Below are 27,114 nucleotides of genomic sequence, written 5' to 3' on the forward strand. Positions count from 1 at the left end.
AGAGTATAATCCTTCACACTTATGTCATTTTGCTTCAGATTAATAAGTTCCTGCACCTTTGCCTCCCTGAGCTCAAGTGGGAAAAATCGGCCTAGAAAAGCAGTCTTGAAAATATTCCAAGTCACTGGACCTGCATTAGTATCATGAGATTTCTTCCACTATTGGTACCAAGTGTAGGCCACTCCCTTTAAATGATAGACGACTAAATCGTCACTCTAGACTGGAGTGACACCCATAATGTTTGTTACCTTCTGGATGTCATCAAGAAACTCTTGGGGATCCTCTTTTGACTTAGACCCATGAAACACGGAAGGTTCATCCGAGTGAAGTCCCGATTCTTGCTACAACAGTTTTAGTTTGTGGCGAAGCTGGGGCCATATCCTGCCGATTGACCTGGGTGATCATGGCCTGAGAAAGAACTTGGAAAGCAGCCCTAAACTCGACATACATGACTTGTTCATTCAATGGGTTTGTTGGAGCTGTTGGTTGATTCCTAGCGTTGGCTCTTTTGGGAGACATTTTCACTGAAATGTGAAGATCAGGAGTTAGAAGGAGATTAAGTAGATTTTATAATCTATAGCACGAGCTGGAAAAGAAAGAAGAGAAGTTTTTCCTCACGATGTCTCATAGCTCCTCCCCCATAAGTATGGCGCGCTTCACACCCATGAAGAAGAACCTACTTGATGTGACTTTCAAACACCCTAGGACACTTAAACATGATGCTCTAATACCAAGTTTGTCACATCCCGAGGCTAGCCCATTGATGTAACACGGTACCTAGGGTCACAAGTAACCCCAAGCTAACCCTGAATCTAGCATATCACTAGCATACTGATATAACTCTAACCAAGCGGAAGCATAACTGAATAATGAATATAATCTAAAGAAATTCAACTGAGAATATGTGAAAGAAATAACTAAATTCACAGTAGAACAACCCTAATCAAGTGAGTTTGACTCTACGTCTGAAAGCCTCTAATATTGATGAGTTGTTGGGACAAGTCCCCAGCTAACTCTAAAATGCTGAAACTAACAACGAACTAACTAAACCGAAAAAAAAAACTAAAGAAACATCCTCAGATAATAAGGACTCACCCCTGACTATAAATGATGTGGTGCCGATATGAGCTAATCACATGGCTGAACCTGAGAACATGAGTCGGCATTATAATAGGATGCAGCATAGAGTATGAGTCAGTACTTCAGATGTACTGAGCATGAGGGATATGCAAATCTAACTGAATATATAAACATTCAAAAAATACTAGTCAAGTATGTAAACTGAACTGAACTAAAGTACATAGGCCCAAGATATAATAATGCATAAAAACTAGAATGCAAGAGTAAACTGGAAGCATGATGAAAAACTGAGAATAAATACAACTACGGGCCTGAAGTATCTTACTAAAGCCAATACTGTGGGAGAGTCTATTAACCAAAATAAACCACGTGAGCTAAATGTGGAGTCCAATGTATACGCCTCATCGAGAGGACCCAATATACCTTGCCACAGTATAAAGGCATGACTGTGGCATGATCACTAAACCTGATGCCCAACAGAGGAGACTTATAAACCTACGATGGCACATAGTTTTGGGACTTGAGGTTACGCTGAACCCTAGTCCAACTGGGTGCTAAACAATTCTCCCAAACTGAACACTAGTAGCTTATTTTAAAATGTGGTCCTGAATTCATAAGACAAAACTAAATGAGAGAAAATCTGTGGACAGAAAACTGACTAAATTTTGTTTAAAACTAAATGCTAACACCCTGAGCTTAATTTTGGAGAAGTGCTAATTCATGTGAAAATACTACAATTACAGGCTAAGTTCTTTTCCCTTAAAATCTCCATAAGAATTCATGCAAACTCATTGAAATAAGTATAGAATCGAGTAGTAATCACAAGAATCAATTTTGTATTGAATCTGCATAGTTGGGCAAGAACCCTAGTTTCATAAAACTATAATAATCAAAAAAGGAGTCTGATGTTTTGGGCATAAGGGTGAAAAAAACCCTTACTGAATGCCCACATACCTTGTGGATGAAAATACTTGCAAGAAATCTGAAGTTGACGCTTGGAGGAGAGAACCCTAGGCCTGAAAATTGTAGAAGACGCTCATTTTCTGCTTGGAACTTACTTGAGAGGAAATTGATTTGTTTAAGGTAGTTTTTGACTAATTAATTAGTCTTAGATGAATTGAAACGATGTAGTTTAGTACCAAACGCATAGAGGGAAAGACTAATATGACTCTGACTTAAAACTGACGAGGTGACTTAAAAGAAGGGCTTCACGGGCCGTTTAAAGCACCACGACCCATCTAGTGAGTCGTGATATTGCTCTGTCCGATAGGGCTTCACTAAAACAAGCACAACTTTTTACTCTAGGCTTAAAATTAGGCAAACTCGATGGTGTTGGAAAGATGACTCAAAGACCTTTAATTTGATAGGTCATGGGCCACCTAATGCTTTTTGTGCTGAGAGATATAATTGTTTTAAGTTGACACAAAATTTAAAAATTGTTGGGTGACTTGTACGGACCCTTAGACGGCCTGTCCAAATCCCAACGAGCCGTCTAAGGCGCCATCTAAGTGACTCTTACCCGGGAACTCTTAGATGGTGGTTCAAAATGCCCTTAATGGGTTATGGACCCCTAAACGGCCCATCTAAGGTGTCGTGAAGGGTTCATGGTCCATTTTGGGTTTGTGGACTTTCCCGTTTGTTCTTTTAGCCCTTTCTCGAAGTTTGAGGTGTTACACAGGCCCTACCTCTACCCCAAGCTAGGGTCTTAACAATAGCCTCAAGGACTGCCTCCCCTCTACCACAGGAAATAGAAGCTCTGGTCCTTAGCATCTGCCAAAACAACACGCGGCAACTCAGCACTAGCGAAGGCAACCACGCATGATAAGAAAGGATGAATAGAAAGAAGTTTCCTAACAATCTTTGTAGCCTCTTGAAGATAAGTACAAACCTGGGCTCTGATACCATTTTGTCACAACCCAAAAATAGACGTGATGACACTTTTCAATTCGCACCAAGACAAGTCAACCTCAACCCAACAAAAACAAAAGAAATGCAAAAATATATTAAAACAAGAACAAGACAAAGGTAGAAAACTTATTCATTCTAAACAATACCCCAAAACCTGGTTGTAACGTATACAAGACACTAATGAAAATACATAATTTGAAAGATAAATACAAATCTGAGTTTTTGTTTCTCAAGTAGAACAAAGCTTAAAGAGAAAGGAAATGAGGGTCTGCCAAGATGACAAGCAGCTACCTCTCAAAATCCTTCACGAGCCTCGATTGTCAGGAGAAGAAGAAGAAGATCACATGGGTTCGGGCTCGAAACCTACACTAGTGTAGAAGCAACGGGTGAGTACCAACAACACAGTACACAACAAGCAACCTACTAAACAAAGCAACTAGCTAGAAAATGAATACCCCCCCTGACTCTCTAACCAAACCTCCTCAAACTACCATTTGCATAGAAATCAGCCCAACCTAGAAATTCTACAATACACGGCCCACAAGGCCCAATATTAACAGTCTAATAGCAACAATTTAGCAAGTAAACGAATCAAATAAGTCAACTTCAAAGTCAAGTAGTTCAATCACACGCAACAAGTATATCAATTACAATTAACAACCAACTCATACATAAATATCATATACATCAAGTCGCAATAGTCAAACTCTTTCTAGAATCATTTCCCATCGGCTTTATAACCACTTGCCGAAAATGATCTCAGCATCACAACACTCGCCGGCAAAGACCTCGACATAATAGCACTCGCTAGCAAAGACCTCAACATAATAGCACTCACCGGCAAATACCTCGACATCATAACACTCGTCAGAAATGACCTTGGCCTAATAACACTCGCCGACAAAGACCTCTGCCTAATAACACCCAGTGACAAAGGCCTCTATATAATAACACTTGCCAGCAAAGACCTCGACCTAACAATCATCATATGTCTTATCACAGTGTTCACCGATCAATGCATACAGTAATATCACACCACAAGGAAGAGACAAAAAATTGCACAATTCAAGTCCACATTTATAATTTCAAGCATTTCATCAATCAATCACTAAGGGCACAATAAGACAATTTACATCGTCATGTTCATCACATAGCCTTTTTCATTTCCACCATTTTATTCATTTAGATGTAACAAGTGGACTTAAACCCTTCACCTCATCCCCATTACTCCCAACACACGAGCAACGAAGGAAGTACACGAATTCTACTAGAATACAAGGTTTAGGAAGCCGCTTGCCTTAAATCAATCAACAATCACTCCAATAGTTGAGTCTTCCCCTTCTGGATCACTTTCAAAGCCACACAATCTATGCACAAGCAAGTATTCACAATCATATTTCGGAAACAATAATACCTACACCAATTTCTCTTGAAAAGTGAATCAATCAACACAAACCCAATTCCGAAAATAAGGTTTGAATTTGAAATTTAATACTTGAAAATATTGCTCAAGGCTTTAGGAACTCATTAGGGAAAATCATTTTGAAAAAGGACTTAAAATCAGTTCACAAACTCACTTTTACTTCAGAAATCAAGTTCATGAAGAACCCCCAATTTATCAACTCAAAATCTTAATTTAAACTCATAAATTTAATAATAATAATCATAATAATAATAATAATAATAATAAAGGGTAATCGAAGATTTAGAGTTAAGAAACGTTACCCAATAATTTTATCTTGAAAAACCCACTTGAAATCGCCTATACCAAGTTCTCAAAGCTCCAAAAATCAAAATGGGGAAGAAACCCAAAAATTTGGGTTTAAACATTGTTAGGGGTCCTCCGAGAACGCCGACCCCTGCCCACAAACGCGGTCTTTAATGAGTTTGACCTCCACGAATGTGGTAGGTGTCTCACGAACGCGGATATCAATGCATTGGCCTCCCACGAATACAGTCGAGACTCCGCGAGCGTGGGGTTCTCACCCCTCCCCTCTGTGAATGCGGCCACAAGCTCCGCGAACGCGGAGGGTGCACCAGAACACAGAAAATCAGTCAACTCAAAAATCATCGAAAGGACCCTCGGGATTAGTTCAGAACCTCGTACACACAAACCATATATGCAAATCAATTATAATGGACGTTCCAAACTTAATGGAACCGTCAAAACACAAATTTGAGGTCTCCTTGAGCTTACATCCATGAAAACTACAAGAAACTAACTCAATGCCTAAAAAGGCAAAAACAAGCTCGGAGCCTCTCAAAAATCAACCAAGACCTCACCTAGGCCTAAAGTCATCCCTCAAATCCAACGGAACTTGAATGTTGACAAAAGTCAATGCAAAGGCTGAAAAGTCCACAATTGCATAACTTAGGACCTTGAATCCTCAAAAAGACTCGAAATCAAAAACCGACAACTCTCAGGGATCAGATTTCACATTTTGGGACTGATGGAATCGACGAAATTTTATTCTGACACTCGAAACTCCAAAAGACCCCAAAACTACTTTCTTAACAACTTCGGGTTTAAAACTCACAAGCTTAACAAATGCTCAACTTTTAACTCAAAATTCAAAAATAACTTTCAAAATCAATCATAAAAGACTCGGGGTCGACATCGGGAGGGAAAAAATGGTAATTTCATGAAACTTTCCAAAAATGACTGATCAGATCATTACACTAATGGAGAAGGTGGAGAAGTGTTGCCAACACACATATTTCGGAGCAGAATAGGGTGGCAGGAGCAGTACTTTTAGAAAACCCACCTTTTCGATACGTTTTCTAGTGTTTGCAAAGAATGCAGTTCAGGCAGACATTTCAGGATCAATATACTTAAAGGAAACTTAGTTTTTTGTACTCTCTCTGTCCCAATTTATGTGACTTATTTTCCTTTTTAGTCAGTCCCAAAAAGAATGACACATTTCTATATTAAGTAACAATTTAACTATAAAGTATCTATTTACCCTTAATGAAATGATTCACAGCCACACAAATTTCTATCATTCATTTTGAACCACAAGTTTTAAAAGTCTTCATTTCTTTCTAAAATTTTGTGCTAAGTCAAACTACCTCTTATAAAATGGGACATAGGGAGTAATACTTATGTATATGGCCAAATTTTGTTCCAAAACACTAACATTCATGTTGCCTGCGACAGACCCATTTCATACCAGTATTTTAATATAACTATCCCGTTAATAAAAAAAATCCTATCCTATCAAAATCTTTCTTATGTTCCCTCTTTTTTTTTATAAAGTTGAAAATTATTCAAGAAAAAACATGTTATAGGGATCTGTTGTGCCAACTGGGGAACCCATATAACATAGTTTCAGAGAGGAAAATGTGCTAGCAAAGGAGGGCGCTATGATGAAGCAAGTTAACTCCTTCATATTTTGAAAAGTTCTACCGTTGTTTATTTCGGATGATGTAGAGAGAGCCAAGTAAAAACTATTTTTTTGTTTCGCTTAAACAACCAATTTTACCTCGGATAGTTGTAGTAGCAATAATATTCTTCCCCCTCCCCGACCATTACTAGCGGACAAGTCGCTCTGCCACGACTATATAATGATGCATATTAAAGTATTAATATCATCTCCTATATACCCAAAAAAGAAAAGCATTTCAAAATCATGAATAGTACTGATAAATATATAAAAGATATAAGAAATGAAATAGAAAACCATTAATTATTAGATGTTTAATTTGCTATATCCATATATACCCTAATGAAATATCATGTGCAGTGACAAGCAAGTGCAACAACATGTTTTCTCATAGTTTGATGAAAAGTGAACTCCCTTCAATTATTCCAGAAGAGACTTAACAAATTTCCTTAAATTGCTTTAACTTTTTGTTAAGAGACGAAGCCAAATGTTGCTCTAAACTCTACATAAAGTCTATACGCTTATAATATGACGATCATCGATAGACACAGAGTTGCTGTTAAATCAAATTAAATTGAAAGCCTCAGCTCCAAATCTAATTCATGGTCGCCGTTTGATTCAGAGATATGACTAGTACTTGATCCAATTGAGTTATTATTTCTGGTTCGATTCTCCATTGACTCCTGTAGTTCATTCATCAAACAATAAGACATAACAAGAAGAGTATGAAAATTCCAATTATTCGATTGAGAAATGCAAGAAAATACCTCTATTTGTAGGTTAAGTAGATATCTATTCATGTTTGGCTGAGCAAACTGCTGAGGCTCATACACTGTACCAGGATGCCAAGCACTGAATGTGATGATAAAAGGTAAAAAAGATATATTAGCAAAGATATAATAACTGTCCTAATGAAATGATTTATTTAGGAAAAAAAAAATCCATCCGAAAACATATGTGTATGTTTTAAAATTAAGAAGGATTTTGAGCATATTTTCATTGATAAGGTTTTCGAGGAATTACAAGTAACAAAACACATTTAGGTCGGTCAAATATTTTTTTCTAGGAAAACAAGCTCTCTAATGAAAGTTGGGAAAATAAGCGCTGCTACTATGGACGATCTATATTGATCGTGTCCTCTTCATCCTCCAACACACTTCATCTTCACCCCTATCCCTCATCCTCACGTCCCATAGTATTTGTCTAAATTATATATACGGATGTGATAATAGTTTTTCACTTGCCTACACAATTAATTTCTAAAAAACATTTTCCTTCACACACCCATAAAGTGCAAATTAAATTTTCTTTTTAGTAGGAAAATAAATAGTACCTAGCTGTTGAAGGTGGCTGGGAATCTCCATATCTAATATTTGCTCTTTCAATGTCCCCCAATCCCATCTGAAATCACAGAAAGATTTGTTATCACAAAATGGAGAGGGGAAAATATCTTGTAATTGCACACCACACCACACATACATAATTCCCAAAATAGGATAAAATAAATCAATTTTTAGTATCCAAACATATGGTACAATTTTTTCATTGTTTAGGACACTTTGTAATGTAATGTTCGTCTATTATCAAAACTAAGTCATTTATGGATATTATTAGAAGGGCCCCGCCGTGCAGGTCCAGCCTAGTCTACCTTTCGATCCATAAGGATCAGAATCAAATGAATGCGCATTCTCTTCCCATAATATTGGAATCGTTAAAAAAAAAAGATAGAAAGTAGGGGTACCATAATGGTTTGTTGTGGTGTAAAAGCATAAGAAGAAGTTGATGAATATGAAATTGATGGAGTTGATGGATAAGGGTTGTAATTAGTATTGCAACCCATTTGAGTATGCAATCTAATTTTCTCAAGTTGAGCAACACCAAGACCTCTTTGTGGTTGTTTTGGTTTCTCTGAATTGTTCTTCTTGCTCTTTCTTGATGATGATCTTTCATTTCCTATCTTTGGTTCACCAAAATTACAACTTCCCATTCTTTCTCTTCCAAAAATAATTAGAAAACAAATAAATTTGTGTGTCAAGTTGTGAAGAGAAAGGAGATCTCCTAAAAGGGGTTTTTATGCTCTCCAACTTCCCTATTATAATTTTGTAATTATTGCATTGCTGGATCAGATTGTCTATTTACATTTATCAGATTCATTTCATTTTTATACTTGCTTGGATTTTATGCCCTTTTATTAATTTACTACTTTTTTTCTTTTTTTGTCAACTTCCAAAAATATCCAATATTATTACTCACTCTGTCCAACAATAGTTATCCATTATTGATTTGACACACTCCTTAAGAAACTATAAATAGAAGGACAATAAGTACAATGTCTTGAAAAATGTGATAGGAAAATGATTATATTTAATGATAAGGGTAAATTAGGAACTAAATATAAAATCATTCATGGATTTCATAAAGTGGACTAGTATTGTTGGACATCTATTTTTAGTATATAGCGAATAAGTATTGTTGGACAGAGGGAGTAATATAGTTTGATTTGATATGAAATTTAAGAAAATAAAGAAGATTTATCAATCTTGTGGTTTTAAATTAAAATTATAATAAATGTATCAAAATGCACTTTAATATTGTGATATTAAATATATCACGTACTGTTTCCAAAAAAAAAAAAGCTTATTCTTTTTTAGATGGAGGGAGTTAATTTTTGTGATCGTCCCTCTATCATATACTCATATTTATTTAATGCAATTATATATACAAAATCTTTTTTTTCTTCTTGTGCGCTTCGATTCCACGTTTCTTCTCTCTAACCCAACCTCCTTTATTAATTATTTTTTTCTTACCTCTCTTGGGAATTGACTATAATAATGATCTTCTATAATATTATTACGTGAACCGTATTTGCGTTAAAAAAATTGTATGGATGATAATATATTTGTTTTAGAAATAGATTTTATACCCTATTTCTTGAATATCCATTATGTGTTGGCATTTATTAATTCCGTTGTAGTACTCCGTCTAGTCCAATATAATGAAATGTTGGCAAAAATTTTATAGTTCGAAATGAATGAATATTTTAAAGTTCAAAAATATATTAATTATTTTGGTTAATAGATTATAGAACCACCTTTCTTTTTAATGGGTCTTTTAGCTACTTTTAAATCTCAAATAATGACTATTTTTATTTTAAAGAAAAGTTTGAAAAGAGTCACAAAAATAATTTTAACAATTTGAAATTTGATTAAATGTATTTAAATTTGTATTTAGACTAAAGGGAGAAGTATTTAATAATTCTATTTGCTTATATACAAATTGGAAGAAATATAAGGAATTTTGTTATCTAGATGAGCGAGATGCAATGTGTCAATGTTCATGTTTGATTCTCATAAGTGATATATGATAATTATCTAGTGTTTGACACAGATTTTCAAATATAAATTTATTTATTTTTGTCCCTCTATAGGAATTTTTACTTTTTTGGTTCTTGCTGATTTGAACTCACAAACTTAGAATTAAACGTGAAGGGTTGTTGCCGTCTGATAAGATCCCTCACGTCCAACAAAATATGGTGAAATAGATACTTGAAATCTTTATTAGCTACTTCGTAGGGATTGTCTTGTAGGATGAATAAACTTTTTGACCTTATAACCAATTACATGAAGCAAACATGCATGGAAGGATTTTAAATTCCACAGCTGGGGTTTTATTTATTTTATGTTAAAAGAACTACTTTTTTTTTTTATTATTATTATTATTATTATTTGAAAACTGATGAGTCTCATGTAAGGAATAATTTAATGAGAATCAGATCTTGAATGTATATGTGTTTAAGATAACAATACAATTGTAATTAATGTGAACAATATACATTGTCTTTTTACAATTCATGGAACTTATTACAAAATCTGAATCCAAATCTGGGGATAAATTTTACTGGTAAAGAAATAAATTACGAATCCGGCCTTTCATTCCCTTTTAAGTGATTTTTTGGTCTTTTAATTTATTCCAAAGTACGTATTTTTTTAATAAAAAAAGTATTAATTTTATTTTTTATTTACAAAAATACCCTTATCTAATAAATGTTTTGATAAATTTTTTATAAAAATTTTCAAAGGTTTCTTACAATTTTCAATGCATATATTAAAGAGATTTTATTTATTTTTAGCAAAATGACTTACTTAGGGTGTGCTAAATATACTTAAAATAAACGTAGGAAGTATAGAAGAATTTCAAAGGTGTAAATCATAATCTAATCAAAGCTGTTAGGCGCATGATTTGTGGGGCATATTTTATGAGTTGTTTCGTGGTGGAAAGAGAGAATCCACTCATTTTTTAAACAAAACATGTGAACTCTAGCAATTACAATTACAAGAAAACAAATCTTTTAGGATGGTGTATCAGTCGGTTCGGTTTGGTTTTAAAATTTATCAGTTTGCCTTATTGGTTTTCGGCTTGTGAACATGGTAAATCATTATAAAACCATGAAGATATTGGCTTATCAATAATCGATATATCAATTATTGATCGTTATCAATTCGATTATCGGTTTAACTATTAAGATTTGAAACAAAAATAGTATAATTAATAATCACTTATAAATAAGGTGACAAAACAAATAAACCATGCACATGAAGTGACAGATTGCATTTTGCGCAAAAGCAAGCACCGACACATTGTAGAATAACTGAGAGTTTGAGACAACTCAGAAATGAAAATATGAAACTAAGGCCTAAGTTAAGGACTTTATATATCGAATGGTATAAATATAATTTATTATTGGACTATCGGCTAACCCATTAAGTAAAAATATCAAACAGTTAAAAATCGATAACCCAATAATTAAAAAAGTGAAAATCATTACCAAAACCGCTAAATCAATAAATTAATTCATTATAGATAAATCATTACCTTTATTCCGATTCAAATTAGCGATTTTAATTTGATTTTAAATGAGCCTACCTCGAAGCGTCATATTCTCTTTCAAATCTCTTCCTCCTCTTTTCCAATTTAACATAATTTGTTTGCTTGTCACTCCAAAGGAAGTCACTTTTTAAGGGTCCATTCATGGGGTAACTATAAAGTACTAATGTTTAAGGTTTGATAACTTGGGGTGTTTAATTGGTAGAAAGGAAAAAGTTTTTCATGGAAAATATTTATGTAGAACTTGTTTTTGGGGAGAATTTTATTATTGAAATATCTATTTTTTTGAAAAATAAGTGACATTTTTAATTACTTATTTTTTATAATAGATTTATTAGGTATGGTGGGAAGTGGTGGTGGGGCCAGAGTGTATGGAATGTTGAAGATGGACGTTATTTGCTTAGATCAAGATTTATTTTTAGCAATAGTAATTATTGTGAGGAGTATTTTTTTGAGTCAAACTATAAATGAGGAGCATGTTTCTAGTTAAAGCTATTGTTATAGTTCATTAAGTTGTTAGATATATTGATTCTTTGTTCGATATATTGTAAACATAATATTTTTATGAAAAATTTGTAATAGGTGTTTGATTTTTAAGTTGTAAAGACTTTCAAGATTGGAGTAAAATTTTGAAAGAGACATTGTAACTATGCAGAGAAAGGTACTAGAGTTAACTCCTTTGGTTACAAAGTTATAGTCTAAAATTCACTCAACTGAATAAGCAATACGAGTTATTCATGATATACAAGGGAGAAATGTTTAATAATATTGTTGATGAATTAAATGTTTAATAAATTCATAATTACTAAAGAATTAAATTATCTTAGAGAATTCATTCTCAAAGTCAAAGGATTGGGAAACTCTTCTAGATATTTTATATGAATCATGAAAAAGGTATGTTAATACAATTATTTAAGCCATGAAATTGAAAATCATGACTATGAATTATAAGCTCATGAAAAACTTGAAGATGAAGAAGCTCACAAGATCTTAAATGTAAATTTAGAAATTAGTATATTTCAACAATAGTCATGAGAGATGGCTATCATATTGTAATGAGTTAACTCTATCCAATTTTAGTTGTATTTTGTGGACGTTGAGTTTTATGTTTCGTTTTTTATTTTTGTGTTTGGAATTTATCATGTAATATATAAGGTAGAAATTAAGTTAATCCTCGTCCTCAAGGTGACATTTAATAATAAAAAAAATCTAATAATTCACATTCTACTCTATTCAAAATTCAAATTCATGAGTAAATATCTATACCCATTTTTTTTTTAAAAAATCCTTTTAGGCAAACCTCTCTAATATTAGGTGTTCTTGAATACCACATTTTAAGTTACTTTAATAAAGTAATCTTATTCTTACTCCAAAATCACAATAGAATATTTACTTAGGAAAGTGGAACAATATAGACATGTAGATCCCAAAGTTTGTCTCACGAAAGATTATTAAAAGGATTAAAATAACTTCATCACATTTTGTTTGTCCCAGGTCTGTACAACGGAATATTGGGTTATCAATAATAATATGGGTGTATTGAGAAAATGCTTTATGATTTTCTTAGGTTGGATTGGTCAAATTTTTTCGGATACTATATTTCTAGAATAATAAGTTTCTTGAAAATAAAGAAAATGACTTTTCTAATGGAAATGACATTTCACATCGATAATATCCTTCACACCTTCCAACACACCTCATCTTCACTCCTAGTTCTATCACCCATATGTCATAGCCATTCCCACCACCCCCTACCCTCAGGGGCGGATTTACCTATACCTTAGGTGTGTCACGTGACACGGCTTCGTCAAATTTTTTTACGGAATATACCTCTATAAAAAAAATAAAAAATAAAATAAAAGATAAAAGAATTGAAAGGACACCCCTTATAACAAAATGCTCCTAGCTTAGATTGCATAGGTGCTGCATGTAGTCCGCATTGATTCGAGTTTGATCCCCGTAGGGGGTGATTATTTTTTCTCCGTTTTTATTCATGTTTTTTTTTTGTTTTATTTTTTTCTTTTCTTAAATTTATTAAATTTATGTTTTAAATTCAAAGCAATAAGTCCCCTTCATTAAAACCTACCGACCCACTCTAATTCATTCAAAATCTAACTATTTTTATTTTTTTTAGAATTAAAATAAAACTCAAAATCTTTGAGTCCTTTATCAATAAGAATTATAGTTAAATAAAAATAGTGTTGACTCCTTAAATCCTTGTATTTGTATATTTCTGACTTGTGAGTTTGTTCAATTTTCTTTCCGTTCTTGTTCATCAATTATTTGGCATCTCGAATCTCCACATCATGTTAGGATTTTTTTGCCATTCTATTGAATTTTAATTTTATTTTTTCATAATAATAATTTTTTACTATTGGCTTGTTACAATTAAATTATTTAGAATTAATTAAATTGATTACAATTGTCCACAATCCTCTATTATTTGATCCTCAATTACTAATTATGCAGATTACATAATATTAGTCTAAATTTAATGGAGATGTATTATTTTTTTAAAAATTACAACTGTTTGAATGATTCAAGCTTCAATTGACTTGGAAGAACAAGCTAATGAATCAAAAAAAAATATTTACGAAGTGAAGGAATTGATTTTAGTTTAATTTTTTAAATTATTTTAAAAAAGATATAATCTCATATGGGTATATTTAATCCTCCTCAAACATATATTATTATTTTTTAACTTTTTTTTTGTTTCAATGACTAATTTAGATTTATTATCTTGATGGTCAAATTTATTTAAGTTTTGTTAATATTCTTGTAAAATTTATTATAGATGACCCAATTTTTTTTTTTCAAATACAAAAACTAAATTACAATATATCCGAAATAAATAGTTTTAAATTATAATATAACCACGAAAAAAATAGTTTTAAATTATTTTTCTTTACACTAAGGAATGAAAGAAAAAATAACGGTAGGGGTATATGTGAGCCGTTTGTATAACAATAACACTCTATTTGGATCATTATTACCCATTGTTTCATAATGTATTTTAGTGTATGGTACTCTATTGTACTGTATTGTATGATAGATACAATATTTGGCTAGACTGTATTGTTTGTTTTTGTTTAATAAAATTTTATTGTTTGGTTTGACTGTATCGTATTGTATTGTAATTAATAAATTTACTAAAACATCCGTAATTATTCTAGGGTAGGAGGTTTGACTAGAATTAAATAATATAAGGTAAAAGGTAAAATCGTATTATGAAATATTATGTAAAGATATAATTGGAAAAAGAAATTAAGAAACAATGGAAACACACCAAATAGGTTGTTCCATAAAATTGGGGGTTTTCATTGTTACATAACAACGAAATTTAACAATACAATACAATACAATACATTTTAAGTAACAATCAAAACAAAAATTGTAGGTATAGTAACGATACAATACAATACAATGGGTAACAATGATCCAAACAGAGTGTAAGGGTATATATGAGTTACTTTCATAACAAGGGGCATATCAGCTCCAAATGACAAAGTTGAGGGGTATATCAAGCCCTTTTATATTCAAATCCTTTTAGGATAATATTTTTTACTTGCATATCAAACACAAATAAATAAATAAAAAACCCAACTTAACACCCCTATTGTAAAAAGTCTAACAATACAAAGTGAGTAAATCATATTAATCGTCTTTGTTAGGGAGGATTTTACCCTCTAATATGAAATTTTTAGCGCAAATTCAAATTTATTCAGACTTTAATATGAGTATCGAACATCGGATTAAAAATTTTAAAAAAATTAGGTCGTCCTAGGTAGAGCCCGAACTTTTTGAGTAAAACGTAACTATAAGTAGTAATATATGAAGAAAGAATAATTGAATATAATAGTAAGAATATCAATTCGTATTTAAACAAGACACCAACATGAGTTGTGGTGCAATGGTGAGACTGCTTCGCTCATAACCAAAGGTCCTTAACCAGAGGTCTAGATTTGAGCTTTGCAGTGGCAGACCCAGGATTTTCGTTCAGGGGGTCCGAAAAATAAAAGTATAAATCTGTAAATAAGCCTTTAGAAATGAGACCCTTGAATTCTTTTGGATTTAAAACCACACTTTTAGCACGTTTTTTAAAATAAAAATAAACTTGAAAAACAGAACTAAATTTTTATTTAAAAAAAAACTGAAACTAAAAAAGAAAAATTAAAACACTATCACAGGGATTCAAACTGGTGACGTGATGCTCAATTTCAAGGGGACTTGCCACTGCGCCATCAGTCTTTCATTGTTATTGAGTGGATTCAAAATATATATATCTACAAAATTACAAAAAAATTATCTTATATATATGGTGTAATTTTTTGCCGAGGGGGTTCGGGTGAACCCCTGGAACTCACGTGGGTCTGCCCCTGGCTTTGGGTATGTAGAAAATCATGTTTGGAGCGCCACCCTGAATGGACCCTGCAGTGCATGATTCGAATTTAATCGGGACTCTAATGTTGGCTCCAGACATTGGATGGAAAAAAAGTATTTAAACAAGACTTAGGAGGAAACCAAGGTAATGGTGATTTTTTATGTCAGTCCTAATTATGATTTAATTAATAATATTAAATAAATAGTAATATATACAGGATGGAAAAAAATAAATAAGTGGGGAGAGATGGTAGAACATATCTATTATAGATTGTGGGCACATGCAAAACTACAGTATGCATTACTCCACACGATTTGTCTTAGCTAATACTAATAATCTCTTGAAAAAATATGTTATTCTTTTCTCTTTATTTTGAGTTTTGCTGGCATTAGTAATTAAATTAAAGAAAAGAAAACAAACCACTCTACACTTCCAACTAGACACCAAATCAACCACACAATCCTATAAAAAATGAGATTCTCTAATTAATTATTTTGTTATAGTACACAGGGACTTGTACCAAATCCTCCCATAAAGGGTTGAAGGTCACTTTGCTTCTCTGCATCTACCATTAATTAAAAAAAAAAACAAATCATCCAAAGATTCTTAAGAAAAAAAAGATTGATCTCCTTATCACATTTTATATTGTGATTGTGATTTTCTGTACGCTAATTATTTAATGGATGGGCCAAATTCAGTCCCTTTTATTATATTGTGAGATTTATAATTATAAAAGGGAAAATGATAAATATATCCTGAACTATCGTAAATGATATGCAGATACCCTCCGTCGTACTTTTGGAGCATTGGTTCTTCTGCCATCTAAAAACTAGAGCATATATTCCCTTTATACTAACGAACATACACGTGTCATAATCTTATCCACCGACTCGACATTTATTAAATATCAGGTCGACGGATAAGATTGTGCCACGTGTCCCTATTTAGTCTTCCGTTAGAGTGAAGGGCATATATGCTCTAGCTTTTGGACGGCAGGGGCACGATTGTCCCAAAAGAATGACGGAGGGTATCTGCATATTATTTACGATAGTTCAAGGGTATATTTGTCTTTTTTCCAATTATAAAATCAACATTACTTACTGCTAAAATAGATACAACGCTAGAAGATTTTTTTGTGTAAATATAGTCATCATATTTATTATAGAGGAACTTTCACATATAGCCACTCAAAAATAGTCTAATTACTCTCCATAGCTATAGTTTGATAATTACAATTCGTAGCTACATGTTATAGGGAGGAGAGAGGCGAGCGAGACTGTGAGAGAGAGGAGAGATGCGAGAGAGAGAGGGCAAAGAGTGGGAGAAAGGTGAATTGTACATGTATATCGGTTAGATAATTGTATATTATACATATGTATTTGTATATATGGCAAGTGAGATTGGGAGAGGGGGGAGAGAGGCGAGCGAGAGAGGGAAGAGAGTGGGGGAGATGTGAATTGTATATGTATATCGGTTAGATAATTGTATATTATACATATGCATTTGTATAATGGCAAGCGAGATTGGGAGGGGGAGAAAATAGGCGAGCGAGATTGGGAGAGGGAGGAGAGAGGGCAGAGAGTGGGAGAGAGGTGAATTATATATGTATATCGGTTAGATAATTGTATATTATACATATGTATTTGTATATTCTGGTGAATTATACATATACAAATGTGGCTAATTATACAAACTTGAAGTCAGCCCACGTAATTAATGTATAATGTTAGTCGCGAGTGGTAATTATAGCAAACGATAGCTAAAGTGAGTAATTAAGTAGTATAAGTTTGCTTAACCGCATAATTTTCCCTTTATTATAGTATGTTTTTTAGTTAATAGGCTATCGCCTAAACTTACGTTGTATTTCATCAGAAAAGTGAAAACACGCGAAGGATCAAACTTAATTTACCTTCAAAACACATTACGTGATTGATTGTAGTAAATCTAACAAAATAGTGCTAACAACATGGAGTTAAAATCTTCCTATTGAACTAAACTATACAAATTTTAACTAACAAACAAGTTGATTTTGCTATATCAAAATCATATTATTGGCTAAAACGAATGAAAATAGATGAGTATATCACGAAAAGCATCCCTTATATATACTTCAAACTCAAATTACATCTTTGTGCCATCTCAATAAATAAAAAAACCTTCCTTTAACTTTCTTAAAATTTGTAAGTTACATCCTTTTGCTAACTTTCTGTCAAGAAACTAACCACTTCAACTAAAAGGACGTGACTTCCTTACAAATCCACCAATTCTGCCTCCCTGATCTCTCTGCCAACTACTAAACTAGTAATTAATAATAATTTCCTTCGTCTCAATTTATGTGACATATTTTATTTTTTGAGAGTTAAGTAACTTAATGTTTGACCGAAAATTTAATCATAAAATCTTCAAATTTTTTAAAATGAAATTTATTTATATATTTGTAAACTACGTAAAAAGTACTAGAAGTCACAATAATTGATAATTCAAAATATTTAAAAGATATATGAAAAATTTACGGTCAAAGATAGACTTGTTTGAATCTCAAAATTCGAAATGTCTCACATAAATTGGGACATAAGGAGTATATCTTAACTGTTAAGACTTACATTTACGAAAAAACAAATACTCCTGTTCATAAAAATAGACTTAACTAAATAAAAGGTATTCCATGATGTCTAGCATTATTTTATGGGAAAATTAGCAATTAAGTCATAATACATAACATAATTACTCAAAATAACAACACTTTAAAATATTTATTTAAAATGACAGAATGACAATATTTTTATAAAATAATATGTATTCAGATTTTAGTATTTTAAATTAATTTTATTTATGGAAAGAGTCCTATATTAGACCAAATTATTTATCAATAACCGTTTAAAGTGAAAAAAATAATTAAACCAATACCATTAACCTTTTTTCATCACCATTCACGTTTCTTCCCCAACTTTCACGTTTCTTCCCCACCTTTCATGTTTCAAGTTTATCTTTCTTCAAAGTGCTAAATTGTTGTTCATCAAGAAATTTTCTTTATTGTTAAACAAAATCTCTTTATTAATTCAAGCAGATTTCTCGGTTGGCAAGGTAATTTTCATTATCAATTTTGATTTTTTTTATTTGATGTTTAAATCACTGATTCTATACATTATGAATTTTCAGTCAAATTTTCCAATTTTTATGTGATTTTGTTTAAATAGATTTTGTTTAAATATTCATCATATATTTATTAATTTCAATTTTTTTGTGATTTTCTTTTAATTTTTCAGATTTTGTAGATTCTAGAAATTCATATATATGTTTGTTTTGTTTGATATTTAATACATTTTAAAATTTGATAATATCGAAATTTGTTTTTAGGGTTTTAGATTATGGGGAAAGCATCTGATTGTCTACAATGACTGATTCAATTAGAATTACTAGAGGTATACCAAATAATATTCAAAATTTTGGGGAATTTCCCTCATTTGATTTGTGTATTACCCAAGGGTTAAAATGTATTTCAATCTCAATTAGTATACCAACATGTTTGTATTTCCTTCTTAATTTGTATTCATCCTAACTGTATGCTAACAATTTTGTATTTTATTGGGTATTCATTCTGTATTTCAATCTCAATTTATATGTGAACAAGTTTGTATTTCTCTTTTGTTTTGTATTCAACCTAATTATATACCAATAAGTTTTGTATTTTTTGTGCCTACTTTACCTTTTAAAGTCACTTTGTATTTCAAATGAAGAGAGTATTTAATTTCTTTGTATTTACAACTTTATATTCAATCTCACTTTGTATTTATAACTTTGTATTTTCATCTCATTTTTGTATTCATATATTGTTGTATTCAACATATAATTCATGATCCATTAGTTTGTATTTTACCTTTCAAAGCACTTTGTATCTCAAATGAAGAGAGTATTTCTTTTGTATTCACAACTTTATATTCAATCTCACTTTGTATTTATAACTTTGTATTTTCATCTCATTTTTGTATTCATATATTGTTGTATTCAACATATAGTTCATGATCCATTAGTTTGTATTTTACCTTTCAAAGTCGCTTTGTATCTCAAATGAAGAGAGTATTTCTTTTGTATTCACAACTTTATATTCAATCTCACTTTGTATTTTCATCTCACTTTTGTATTCATATATTGTTGTATTCAACATATAGTTCATGATCAATTAGTTACATTAACTTAATGGGATCGGATACAAATTATTGTATGCATTCAAACAGAAAAAACAGCTACTAAATTAGAAAAAAAAATAATTTCATTCGTTATACATCATAATTTGGATACAAAACATCCGAAAAAAGCTATAAATCCCAATGCATACAAAGATTTCATTGATTCAATAAGGAAAAAACACAACACTCTTGTACTCGACATACACGAATATCTCATCCAAACGAATAAAAAAATTGAAAAAAATACCTGATTGTTTTTCGATTGTTCACTGGATGTGACAAATTTATAGTTGTTAGTTTTAAAAAATTATGTTTCAAAAATATGTCGTATTCAACTTGAAGAAGTTTTGAAAGTTATCAGATGAATGATTTGGAAGACAAACTAAATTATTTTAATTTTTTTTTTTTGATGTTCTTAAGAAGAAAGCAAAAAAACGCTCGACGGAAAGATGACTATTTATGCTCTTTTTGATGTGAGGCTAAAAATACATATTTTTAATCATTATTTTCTCACATTTGTTATTTATATTTGTCTTTTTTGAGCATAAATTTTATGAATTGTGCTAAATTGTGTATTTTATTTGTAGGATTAAATTGGTGGAAAAATAAAGAAGTTTGGAGCTAAAACGAATAAAAGATTGAAGGTTCAAGAAAGAAATCAAGCAGACAGCTTAATGAATTAATTTTAATAAAATAATATATTTGTATATATGAGGAAAAAGGCTGCAAACAATTTGCAATTGAAATTGGGTACTACTGCTGCCACGTGTCAGCAGCGGGGGGCTCATATTAGTATGAAAGGCGGCGAGCAACGTGAAATTCCAGAAATACGCGTACAGTGGAAAACCCAATTAATTGGGTTTTGTTTTTCTAATTTGTCTTGAACTCAATTATTTTATTTAGGGTTTCTCTATCTATAAATAGGGGATGAAAAAAATTATTCTTAAAAGGAGGAAGAAGAGAGGCCAAGAACCAAGATACAAGACACAATATAAATTTTTTCTAGCTTAGGAACTTTGGAAGAGCCGCCGTGGAGGCCGTAGAGTTGCAGTTTATTCTTTATTCTTCTTTATTATTTATTTGTATTCATGTTTAATAAAAGATAGTTTAGCTATTGTTCTTAACTTTTTATGATTAACACAAGCATATTCATTTTAATGAATTTTGATTGTGATTTTGAGATAATGAGTAGCTAACTTTCATAACTAGGGTTGTGGGAACCATAAGCGATTAACAAAGTATGAATAATAACTAAGCAATTCTTGAATAGTGTCTTGCATGCATTGATAATTCTTTCGTTTAGAAATCTTTTTAACGAGTGCACGCGTTAGAACTCGCCTTGTTGCTACTTGCCGGACCAAGGAGGTAATCAACAAGAAAAGAATTATCAACATAGATTTAGTGTGATACTATCTAATAGGCTAGTGTCGATTGGTGCGAAGTAATAACTAAGCCAAACATCGATTATGATGTCTAATATGAGGTAAATGTAAGGGTTAGTAAATTATACACACGTAGCCGGATCAAATGATTTAGAGATACCTAACTTATCACTTTGCAGGTAATACACTAGTAAATAATTACTATTATTAGGATTACCGCGTTATGAGCTTATGGGGAACACATTCCTAGTTACTTTTAATAATCTGAATATAAATAAATACTTAGTTCAAAGCTATCTTTTTATTGTTTTTATTTAATTTCAACTTAAATCCCCCCATTTTTATATAACAACTATCGATTTAAATATTTGCTATTGACAATATTCTTCCATATTCTCTGTGGGATCGACCCCGACTCATAGTTGGGTAAATATATTGCATACGATCGTTTATATTTCTTTTCAAGAAGTATATTTGAACGTTATCAAGAATTGCGCCGCTGCTGGGGAATGTGGCTTAGAAATTGTCTTTAGTATTTATTTTGACTTGTAGTCCTTTTTTTTCTTTAATTTACTTTTCTTTATTATATGTTTACTCTTCTTGAGATGTCATCTGAAAAAGTATGTAGTGTTAAGAGTTCTTGTAATTTTTGTACCTCTGATATTATGAATTCTTATAACCTAATTTTTTCTCAACAAAATAAGTTGTGTGGGGACATAGAAGATTCGTTAATACTTTGCTATAAATCAATATGTACGTGCATGATTGATGAAGATACCTATTATTGGCGTCTCGAGAAAGTAAATTTTGAGTTGAGTGAAAAGATTAAATCATATGACACACAACAATTCAGTAATAAAATGTGTGAGGAGGAAAAAATACTTATAAGTCAACTTGAAAAGCTAAAGGTTGAAGACCAATTGCTTGATCATAATTTTATTGATGTTGTCATTGTTGAGAAGACTGCACTAGAGTTATGTAATGAAGTAGATAATATTATTTTTAAAAACTCTAGTATGTGTAAATATGAAGGTGTAAATAATAAAATAATTCATAAGTTAGGGCGCATTGGACCTCATTCCAATCATTTTTCCACATTATGTTTAGATGATGAGATATTAATAGAGCCATCTGAGCCTATAGAAAAGTGTATGGAGGAGGAAAATTGTGTCTATATTCTTGAATTTATTGTTTCAATATCGGAGAATTACATTCCTCACTTAGGATCCAAGAAGTGTACAATGCGATATCTATTGCTTGAGACCTTTATTTTTGTACCACCACCCCTTGCGCATGATAGAAAAATTGATGTAAAATTAGGGGTGCAATTCATATCTTCAAAGTGGAAGGAAAAATAGTAAAATTGATGGTGTCGTGCCGCCACGTTAAATTAAGCGCTTATTGGGAGGCAACCCAATTAGTAGTGTAACTTCTTATTTTATTTTATTAGTATCACTTTTTTTTCTTTTCTTATTTTTGCAGATTAGGGGAAGTCTGAGTACCAAAAAAAAAAAAAAAGGAACATGTTTGAGCTTAAGTGTGGGGTGACGACCCTTGATGAAAATTAAGAGAACATGCTACTATCTAGGCCTAAAGGCCTCAGGGAGTTTTCCTAAGCTTTGTTTTAAATTTTATTTAATGCTTTGGGGACATAACATCTTTTTAAGTGTGGGGTGGATGAATGAATTCTTAGTTTTTACCATTTTATTGAGTTTTTTTTTAGGATGGGTTCCTTGGCTTTTGTTATCGGTTCTTTTCCTGAGGATAGTCACTTTGAACCGAGTGTTTTTTATTTTTTTTAGGAATAAATTTTATTTTTATTTTTTTTAAGAGAAAAGAAAAGACCCTTTTGAGTTATGTGATACTTACTATTTGGGCCTAAATTTGAGTAGTACTTTCTTGTGAATGCTTGATTGCTAGTGAAATTGCAAACTTTTTGACATCTAGGTTCATGGTTGCGACTTTGTATATAGCTTATTTTATTTTGTAGTTTGTTATGATCTTGTCTCTCTTAGAAGTGAAACTGATCCATCTTGATTGATACTTGTGCCATGTGTGGTGAGATTTTGTTTATTCCATGTTTTGCATCGTAGTCTAGAACTTGCCCTGCATGTTATTGAAGCGAAATAAAAAGTGTTGCTTTGTTTAGGAGATGATAATAGACTTTCTTTGATTTGTCTGGTAAATTTTTACCTTTTCATAATTTATCATTAGTTAGCTCTTTTGAGCATGTAGCCTTTTATTGGTAGCCATATTTTGCCCTTAACTATTTTGTTGAATTCCTAATTTTTGCACCTTGCTTCCTTGAGCATTATAACATAGACTTATTCTAATTATCAATTATGAAAAAAAGGGATGGTTGAGTAATCAATGATAGCTACAAAGTGCTTAAAATCCCTCTTTGAAGAATGTGATATGAAAAAAGAAAAGAAAAGAAAAGAAAAGAAAAGAAAAGAATGTGACATGAAAAAAAAAAGAGTTACCTTGATGATGGCCCTGGTCCTTCCAAGGACATCGTGCACCTTAACGCAAGTAAAATACGTAAGTTGAGGGTGGAGGAAAACTAGAATAAAAAATAAAAAAAAATGACTGAAACATTCTTGAGAGGATGAGAATAACTTATGAAATAATTGTTGAATAGAGGGCTGAAAATAAAGAAAAGAAAATAATGGGTGATGAAGTCTAAAATTGCAAATTGCTTAAGGAAGTGTAAGTCACTTTATATAGTTTTCCTACCCGTCTCCTAGCCTAAATTACAACCCGTTAAAGTCCTATTTGATTCTATTCAAGCATGCTTAATTAGTAGAGATGTACATAATGGGCAAGCATATGGTTCTTTGTGCATACATGTGAATTTTCTTTGTGAGTGTGAGATTGTTCTTGATATGCAGTCCTTAATTTATATTCAATCTTTTGATTTGAGTGTGTGGACTATTTCTTTTTGTGAGGGCACTTATTTCATCATAGATAGGTGATTTCATTAACTTTCTTTGATGAGAGTAGGTGAGCAAGCTTAAATTTGATGAGTTCAAAGTCCTTCCTTGATGTTAGGAGGTTAGAGGTTTGTTGTTTATTTGGATGTCTTGCATAATGATTGAGAAGTCTACTTGATGTTTTGAAATTGGTATATGACCTAATTGTTTGTATTAACCAAAGTGATAACATTGCTAGTATGATTTTTTTTTGGGATGAACTTCAATGTTTGCTCGAGGACGAACAAAAGTTTAAGTGTGGGGTGTTGATGTGAGGCTAAAAATACATATTTTTAATCATTATTTTCTCACATTTGTTATTTATATTTGTCCTTTTTGATCATAAATTTTATGAATTGTGCTAAACTGTGTATTTTATTTGTAGGATTAAATTGGTAGAAAAATAAAGAAGATTGGAGCTAAAACGAATAAAAGATTGAAGGTTCAAGAAAGAAATCAAACAGGCAGCTTAATGAATTAAATTTAATAAAATAATATATTTGTATATATGAGGAAAAGGCTGCGAACAATTTGCAATTGAAATTGGGTACTACTGCTGTCACGTGTCAGCAACTGGGGGCTCATATTAGTATGAAAGGCGGCAGGCAACATGAAATTCCAGAAATACGCGTACAGTGGAAAACCCAATTTAATTGGATTTTGTTTTCCTAATTTGTCTTGAACTCAATTATTTTATTTAGGGTTTCTCTATCTATAAATAGGGGATGAAAAAAATTATTCTTAAAAGGATGAAGAAGGGAGGCCAATAACCAAGATACAAGACACAATATAATTTTTTTTCTAGCTTAGGAACTTTGGAAGAGCCGCCGTGGAGGCCGGAGAATTGTGGTTTATTCTTTATTCTCCTTTATTATTTATTTGTATTCGTGCTTAATAAAAAATAGTTTAGCTATTGCTTTTAACTTTTTATGATTAACACAAGCATATTTATTTTAATGAATTTTGATTGTGATTTTGAGATAATGAGTAGCTAACTTTCATAACTAGGTTGTGGGAACCATAAGTGATTAACAAAGTATGAATAATAACTAAGCAATTCTTGAATAGTGTCTTGCATGCATTGATAATTCTTTCGTTTAGAAGTCTTTTTAATGAGTGCACGCATTAGAACTCGCCTTGTTGCTACTTGCCGGACCAAGGAGGTAATCAATAAGAAAAGAATTATCAACATAGATTTAGTGTGATACTATCTAATAGGCTAGTGTCGATTGGTACGAAGTAATAATTAAGCCAAACATCGATTATGATGTCTAATATGAGGTAAAGGTAAGGGTTAGTAAATTATACACACATAGCCGGACCAAAGGATTTAGAAATACCTAATTTATCACTTTGCATGTAATACACTAGTAAATGATTACTATTATTAGGATTACCGCGTTATGAGCTTATGGGGAACACATTCCTAGTTACTTTTAATAATCTGAATATAAATAAATACTTAGTTCAAAACTATCTTTTTATTGTTTTAATTTTATTTCAATTTAAATTCCCCCATTTTTATATAACGACTATCGAGTTAAATATTTGCTATTGACAATATTCTTCCATATTCTCTGTGGGATCGACCCCGACTCATTGTTGGGTAAATATATTGCATACGATCGTTTATATTTCTTTTCAAGAAGTATATTTGAACGTTATCACTTTTCAAAACGTAACTGATTTCTATTTTAAATCTGTTTTACCTTTTTTGATTTTTTTTGTTCCATGATTTTCTTTGTTCTGTTATTAATTATTTGTATTCTTTCAAATTAATCAAAATAAAATAAATACATAACTAATATTGCTAATAATGACATTTTTAATAAATAATGAAACTGTTGCTAAGGAGTCACACTGAAAGCTAAAATATTGCTCTTTTGAAAAATTTCCCTTATTTTATTTCCTCTATCAGTCTCAATTAATGTGACATTTTTAACTTACATGAGAAAATTATAATTTATAGTATTTTTATATATTTTTATTTTAATTCTATATTATTTGTTTAATCTAATTCAATTTAATTTCCAAAATAATCAATCTGACTCATAGAAAATGAAAAGTACCACAAAAATTGAGAAAGGGGAACACTAGGGCCTAAAGATTTATAAGTTAGGTTTCTATTAAGTTTTACTTTGTCCTTTAAGATTTTATTACTGAGATTGTTATTGTGTTCCACTACTAAAAAAATGCGTGAAATTAAAAATGAAAGCCAAATTAAAGAGATAGACGATGTATTGTTTTGGACAAAATTGATCGAAAAGAGACGTAGTCACTTTCATCGCTTTTGACCTCGTCATTTTTCAAAAAGTGGCGGACAACGTCGAAATGACATATCACATTTTTTTTAATAAAATCTTTTCTTCCTAAGCCACGGGTGACATTGTTATTTTTTTTTTTTCAAAAAAAGTTACGAATGACATTGTCGTTTTTCTACATTTTTTTTACAACAGAAACTGATTGTTTCTAATACCCTCCCGTAATTAAATTAACAATTCATATTAGTTCAATTCAACAATTCCAAACAAACCAAACAATAACTATATAACCATAGTATAATAACAAACTTCATTAAATACCCATAAATACTAAAATCATAATATAAAGACTTATAAAGTCTTTCAAAATTAGTTTTTTTTTTTTTTTTTAAATAAAATGTTCACTAAGGGATACTAAGGGGTGGAGGCTATGTATTTTACTTCATCATCACTCTTAGGATCCTTGCAGCTAGAGAATCCTCCTAGAGAACGGGACATACTACGCCATCGAGCGATGTTAATCACTTGTTCTTTGATTTTCTCGACGATTTTGCTCATGCTTTTATTTTGAGCAATTCATTGTGCCTCGAATTGTGGCAAGACACATGTAAGCTAAGTGATTTGTTGCAACATAGCAACTATCTAAATATCGTCAATTGCCTCGGCTTGGCGTGAT

At 31.5% G+C, this 27,114-nt stretch overlaps 2 protein-coding genes across 3 annotated transcripts in view; both read right to left on the minus strand.

The window, feature by feature from the left end:
• Positions 1-27,114, minus strand: part of LOC125876926 (pre-mRNA-processing protein 40A-like) — a 1,068,087-nt gene that overhangs the window by 392,954 nt on the left and 648,019 nt on the right. The window lies entirely within an intron of this gene.
• LOC125876931 (protein SPEAR3-like) lies at positions 6,690-8,485 on the minus strand. Its single transcript, XM_049558222.1, has 4 exons — positions 8,113-8,485; positions 7,705-7,772; positions 7,139-7,223; positions 6,690-7,054 (listed from the first exon to the last, which is right to left on the minus strand). The coding sequence occupies exons 1-4, from the start codon at positions 8,356-8,358 to the stop codon at positions 6,941-6,943; spliced, it is 513 nt and encodes a 170-aa protein (XP_049414179.1). The 5' UTR covers positions 8,359-8,485; the 3' UTR covers positions 6,690-6,940.

The sequence above is a fragment of the Solanum stenotomum genome, chromosome 9, assembly GCF_019186545.1.
Source record: "Solanum stenotomum isolate F172 chromosome 9, ASM1918654v1, whole genome shotgun sequence".
In the NCBI taxonomy this organism is placed as follows: Eukaryota; Viridiplantae; Streptophyta; class Magnoliopsida; order Solanales; family Solanaceae; genus Solanum; species Solanum stenotomum.